The 7,148-nt window shown below is 34.8% G+C and overlaps 1 protein-coding gene across 1 annotated transcript in view; it reads left to right on the forward strand.

The window, feature by feature from the left end:
• CEP104 (centrosomal protein 104) overlaps nucleotides 1-5,324 on the forward strand; it is a 581,941-nt gene extending 576,617 nt beyond the window's left edge. The window contains 1 exon segment of the mRNA XM_053690408.1: nucleotides 4,029-5,324. Coding sequence (XP_053546383.1) covers nucleotides 4,029-4,171 — 143 coding nt within the window. The 3' untranslated portion in view covers nucleotides 4,172-5,324.
• Nucleotides 5,325-7,148: the final 1,824 nt, after the last annotated feature.

Genomic DNA, 7,148 nt, shown 5'->3' on the forward strand with positions numbered 1-7,148 from the left:
CAAGATTCTGAAGGAATGCTCATTTGTTCTGCTGGTAGCTCCAGCATGGCCTCACAGGTTTTGGTATGCGGATCTTGTCCGGATGGCCTCTTGCCAACCGTGGACTCTTCCGTTAAGACCAGACCTTCTGTCGCAAGGTCCTTTTTTCCATCAGGATCTCAAATCCTTAAATTTAAAGGTATGGAGATTGAACGCTTGATTCTTAGTCAAAGAGGTTTCTCTGACTCTGTGATTAATACTATGTTACAGGCTCGTAAATCTGTATCTAGGGAGATATATTATAGAGTCTGGAAGACTTATATTTCTTGGTGTCTTTCTCATCATTTTTCCTGGCATTCTTTTAGAATTCCGAGAATTTTATAGTTTCTTCAGGATGGTTTGGAGAAAGGTTTGTCTGCAAGTTCCTTGAAAGGACAAATCTCTGCTCTTTCTGTTCTTTTTCACAGAAAGATTGCTAATCTTCCTGATATTCATTGTTTTGTACAAGCTTTGGTTCGTATAAAACCTGTCATTAAATCAATTTCTCCTCCTTGGAGTTTGAATTTGGTTCTGGGGGCTCTTCAAGCTCCACCATTTGAACCTATGCATTTGCTGGACATTAAATTACTTTCTTGGAAAGTTTTGTTCCTTTTGGCCATCTCTTCTGCCAGAAGAGTTTCTGAATTATCTGCTCTTTCTTGTGAGTCTCCTTTTCTGATTTTTCATCAGGATAAGGCGGTGTTGCGAACTTCTTTTGAATTTTTACCTAAGGTTGTGAATTCCAACAACATTAGTAGAGAAATTGTGGTTCCTTCATTATGTCCTAATCCTAAGAATTCTAAGGAGAAATCATTGCATTCTTTGGATGTAGTTAGAGCTTTGAAATATTATGTTGAAGCTACTAAGAATTTCCGAAAGACTTCTAGTCTATTTGTGATCTTTTCCGGTTCTAGGAAAGGTCAGAAGGCCTCTGCCATTTCTTTGGCATCTTGGTTGAAATCTTTAATTCATCATGCTTATGTTGAGTCGGGTAAAACTCCGCCTCAAAGGATTACAGCTCATTCTACTAGGTCAGTTTCTACTTCCTGGGCGTTTAGGAATGAAGCTTCGGTTGATCAGATTTGCAAAGCGGTAACGTGGTCTTCTTTGCATACTTTTACTAAATTCTACCATTTTGATGTGTTGTCTTCTTCTGAAGCTGTTTTTGGTAGAAAAGTACTTCAGGCAGCTGTTTCAGTTTGAATCTTCTGCTTATATTTTCAGTTTTTTTCATTATAAAATTTAAACTTTATTTTGGGTGTGGATTATTTTTCAGCGGAATTGGCTGTCTTTATTTTATCCCTCCCTCTCTAGTGACTCTTTCGTGGAAAGATCCACATCTTGGGTAGTCATTATCCCATACGTCACTAGCTCATGGACTCTTGCTAATTACATGAAAGAAAACATAATTTATGTAAGAACTTACCTGATAAATTCATTTCTTTCATATTAGCAAGAGTCCATGAGGCCCACCCTTTTTGTGGTGGTTATGATTTTTTTGTATAAAGCACAATTATTCCAATTCCTTATTTTTTATGCTTTCGCACTTTTTTCTTATCACCCCACTTCTTGGCTATTCGTTAAACTGATTTGTGGGTGTGGTGAGGGGTGTATTTGTAGGCATTTTGAGGTTTGGGAAACTTTTCCCCTCCTGGTAGGAATGTATATCCCATACGTCACTAGCTCATGGACTCTTGCTAATATGAAAGAAATGAATTTATCAGGTAAGTTCTTACATAAATTATGTTTTTTGCTTCGGCTGAAACAGCTTTTGGGTGGAAGGTTTTGCAGGCTGTGGTGCCCTCAGATTAGGGTCCGCCTTTCTTTTACTTCTCCCGTTATCATTCAGTGTCCTCTAGAGCTTGGGTATAGTTTTCCCAACAGTAAGGAATACTGCCGTGGACTCTCCTCATATTAAGAAGGAAAACGTAAATTATGCTTAAGTGAAAAAAGAGAAAAAGCGGCTGCACACTGCAGGATATTTGAAGTTAAAAAAGTAACTTTATTAAAGCAAAAAGTAAAAACATAAGGTACAAAAAAGGCTGCAGGAATGAACTTCCTTACATGTTTCGTTCCTGCACTTGGCACTTAATCATAAGAATGTTGTTCATGATACATCCCCTACAATTTAAAGGGAAAGTATCCAATCATGATCAAGATGCTATACATATTCAATCAAGTATAAAAACATCTTACAAACACAAAACACAAGCTCAAATATGGAAAAAAGTTTACTAAAAGGTTTAGTTAGAGAAGGAATAAGTGTGACTAGTTAAAGGGGTAAAAAAATATATATAAAAGAAAAAAGAAAACATATAAGCTGTATCTTAAAGACATCAGCCGTCGTATAGCTCCCTGCAAGCGCAGGTTTACTGAAAAGAGCATATACGTTAAATTCCCCAATAGATATTGTTATTATACGTCACTCTGTAAGATGCTCAAAGCCTCACCTATGAAAGTAAATTTAATTACACCTGGAATGTTATCACCTAAATGTTTGGCCATGTCCTGGTATGAAATGTGCAATATGTAAAGCAATGTATAACATAAGTGTCATAAAGGACTATATTCCATATAAAGGTGAAACAGTGTCGGAGCCCATCAAGGCTCAACATGCTAATAGATGAATAATTAGTGGCGTAAAGTGATGCCAGGCAAAAAATGGAGTATATCATAATTGCCCTGACACAATACCAACTAGATAACTTGAAAACAAATAAGCAATTTTTTCAAAAAGAATTGTATAAATTTTTTTTTGTTTTTTGTATATATTTTCAAATCTCTGTATAATACATCATACGACACATAGGATATCTATATATTTGATGTATTTGATATTGGTTGAACAGAGTATCAAATCAGAGCTCCTTAAATCAGTAAAACTATTCTAAACTAGATCTGTAATAGGCTAAATGTTTTTAGGACAATGATAAGGCATACAGCCTCCATACTAGATTATAGGCTGTTATGTAACCAAAATAAATATAAATATATAAAAAAAATTCTCTATAAATATATATATATTTTTTTTATATAGATATAAAATTAGTCAACAAAATACGACATATCCCATTCCCTATTTAAACCTAAGGGTGTAATAGTTTTTAATTTATAAATCCAGAAAAGTTCCCGTTTCAATAGCATCTTAAGTTTATGGGTCATATGAACTGAATTGAAATGCCTCGCTATTGCTGAATCTTTGTTATAATTCTTGGTGTCCCTAATGTGTTCTATAATGCGTGATCTTAGTTCCCTGGTCGTTTGACCAACATATTGAAATGAACAAAGAGAACATTCCAACAGATATACAATAAACTCTGTCCTACAGTTAGCATAAAATTCAATATTATATCTTTCCTAAGTTACAGAGCTTAAGAAAGTATCACTCCACACGTTATGCAGGATCTAGTACCACATTTATATGTACCCTTTTTCCTGATCCAATCACAACCCATGGTGCGGGACTTATTAATCATACTAGGAGCTAGTCTAGTCCCTAAAGTTGGTGGTTTCCTTGAGACAAATTTACAAATTTGATAAATTATGCTTACCTGATAATTTAATTTCCTTCTGTATGAGGAGAGTCCACGGCCCCCGCCGTATACTACGATGGGCGGACCAAAATATATTTTCTCTTTTGACACCATTTATACCCTGATATTTCTCCTACTGTTTCTTGTTCCCTTGGCAGAATGACTGGGATATGAGGGAAGTAGGGGGAGTAATAAAGCCTTTGGCTGGGGTGTCTTTGCCTCCTCCTGGTGGCCAGGTTCAGTATTTCCCAACAGTAAGGAATGATGCCATGGACTCTCCTCATATAGAAGGAAATGAAATTATCAGGTAAGCATAATTTATGTTTTTTGGGGTTTAATTTCCCTTTAAAGATTTTTCTACCTCTCCAAATGAGTGGTGAACTGCTTACTTCATTGTATCTTATTGTCTCCTACTGTCACTCTTAATAGAAAAAAATTACCAGTAAGTAAAACTATATAATTTTATATCATTTGCAGCGGCCATGAAAGCTGGGGGCTCAACCATAACCAAAACCGGAACCACCGGAGTGAAACCGAGGGCACCAGTTAATGGAAGTAAAATTCCAGCTCCAAGAGCAGGAATGAATAAAACTACAAGCAAGGCACAACCAAAACGATGAATGCAAATCTGATTCTTTTCTAATTATATAGCAGATATTAGTTCAGATGAATTTGACAATGTCCCAAATGTACTAGGGGAGAACTGTCTGACTTCATGTGTATCAGTCACCTGAGTGTTTTCATATACAATAGCACATTTTAACGTCTTATTTTGCACACTGATTACCAAGATATATTTTATACATTTTATTTTATAGATGTTTGAGCCATAAATCTTTTATTGCTACCAGTAATGCCTCATTGTTTATGTTAACATAAAAAATTGTAAGGAAAGGATTAAACCTCCATCAGCTATTTCATGTGTGGATAAGAAAAAAAAACAAAGATCCAATTGCAACTTGAAATGTGATTTTATAATTTAGAAATTCATTTTTATGGAATCTTAAAGGGACATAAAACTCCAACCATTAAAAATTCCCCTTTCTTAGACACTGACCAATTATCAGCCAGAATTGAGGCATTGTGACCAATTAGCAGCCTGGTTGTAAGCCAGTCAATAGTATAAAGTCCACTACAGCAATTCCTAAATGAATTATGAAAGGAAAAAAAAATTGGGTTTCATGTCCCTTTAAGTTCAAGTTAATAATTCTGTGATGCAAGTTTTGTGAATTGAATTAGTATACTTAAATATTTAAAGGTTATTTGAATATATTATTCTAATTGTGAGAGGACTTGGTGGACAAAGGATAAAATATTTTTTTACAAATGTTTAAGATGATCCTTGTATTAGGACAAGGTACTTGTCAAATATAGGAGGTAAAAAGTAGATAATATAAAACTGTATAATAAAATTGTACAGCCATATCTTATAATAATTGTATATCACAGTGGATACATTTCTAAGATTATTTTATGAACTTATTGCAATTATTTTAATATTTAATTGTGTTTTCAAATTAAGCATGACTGTTTTAAAATATGTATGTTCTTATTTAAACAGAATGTAAATACATTATAACATTTTCATTTTTTTTCTTTCTTCTTATCCACCTAAAAAGTAGTATATCTACAAATAAATTTAGTTTTGTTTCTATACATAACGTAGAAATACTGTAGCTAGATCATGTTTTGCTGAAGTAGTGTAAGATCACAAAAAGTACTGAACATCATATAGAGTTTTCCGTATATTAAAGGCATTTTTTTCTTTCTAAATTACCAAGAGTGTAGCTGTGATTCCAGGATGACCAACAAGATGTTTTGAAAACCATTTATGGTTTACTATCAAATTTGTTTCAGTAGATCGAGGGTCACCAGGACTCTTCTTCCTTTTGCTAATCTAGAGTTGAAATAGAGAATTTAGTTACCTTTTTAGGTTTTTTTTTCCTCTTTATTCACTTTGAACTACACTTTGCGCTAATGTTATTGCTCAAAGTGGAACGGGAGAGTTTGTGGTGTCTATTCATTGCAGAAGACAACATTTCTGGTGTCTCATAGCTGAAATTAAACTGTGTTTAGTCATTAAGTCCTACACAAATCACTAAAAAATCTATTGAGAACAGTTTCCTCTATAGCGTCTCTACTTTAGCATCTAGTTATATGCAGCCCACTTTATAATAGTGGCACCTAATAATGGCCCAGAAATTTCAGATTTATTAAACGAGGCTCTCCACCGTGTATCATTTTTAAATACTTTAAAAGTTGTTTTTTATGCATTTGACCCTGGAGTGCATCTTACCTTATTTTGGATTTCTGGAAGTTTTAGATCCGTCACTATTTTTTTTTATTAATGACTTTACTATTTGATCATGTTCCTGATTGCTGATGACTCACAAAACCCAGTTCTTGGGATTTTGGAGTTGCTGGAGAGATAGTGTGCTGAACCACTTCTAATTGTTCAGACTACTTCCACCAGCACATAAGTGTGCTCCGGCTCTTGTGAATATTCTTTTGTTGTTTATCATTGAATCGTTTATGGTTCACACTATCCATCTGTCTGTAGTGGTGAACTGTGCACACAGAAGCTGGTAAGGCTATAAGGCACACACCCAGAAATGTTGGGCAGAGTTACACAGTTACTACTAGGTGTCAGGACCACAGACTGACAGACATTAGACACAGACTGCTACTTCTGGATGACTAGGACTACAGGAACTCCACTTTGAAGATAAGATCACAAACTGCAAATCAAAGATAAATCAGGTACAAAAAAAGTCTACGATAGAACACCAAGAAATAAAATAGAATTCAGACTTGTCTTGGATAAGACCAGAGAACAGGATGTCACTGCAGGAACCAAGAACACAGGAATAGTAATGCAGAGACCAAGGTTTAGAAACACAGACTGCTGACGGCTGGACACAGATTACTACTGTTGGGCAACAGGAACGATGGATACAAATGAATACTAGACATGTGCATTCAGAGGTTTCAAATGAGTGCAGAAGAAGATGGCTGCTCACGGCATTTGTCTCTTTTCAGAGCCGGATTTATTCTAGTGAAAGTGCAACACACTAAGATCTGAATTTGCTAGGATTTAAGTGTGTTGAACTTCCACTTCTTCAAAAAGAGCCGAATTCCACTAGCTGCCGACCTCTTCCGCATTTGGAGGCATCCAACACCTCCGAATCCACATGTCTAATACATACTTGACTGGACATAGGGTACTGTTTAAGCAAACATAAGTAAATAGACTTGTGGTATGCAGGAACAGTCTTATACACATCCATGAGCATTTTGATCTGTTTTAATCTGCTCATTTATATGTGTTAAAAAAAGGAAATGGGGAAAATGGTGGTGCTATATGTGGTCAATATATGTAGCTTTGGATAATACATTTATAGTTCTGCTCATCTAAAAAAAAAAAATAAACAACCTGTTAATAATTTTACCAAAGTGATAGAAATACAAACAAATTATTGGGAGGAATGCCACATTTAATTGATTATAAGGAAAGAAAAACAAAATGGATATGAAATGATTATTATGGAATACGTAGGATTCTATAAAGAATAAAACAAATGTTAAAGAAATGTAAAT

The sequence above is a fragment of the Bombina bombina genome, chromosome 8, assembly GCF_027579735.1.
Source record: "Bombina bombina isolate aBomBom1 chromosome 8, aBomBom1.pri, whole genome shotgun sequence".
NCBI classification, from domain to species: domain Eukaryota; kingdom Metazoa; phylum Chordata; class Amphibia; order Anura; family Bombinatoridae; genus Bombina; species Bombina bombina.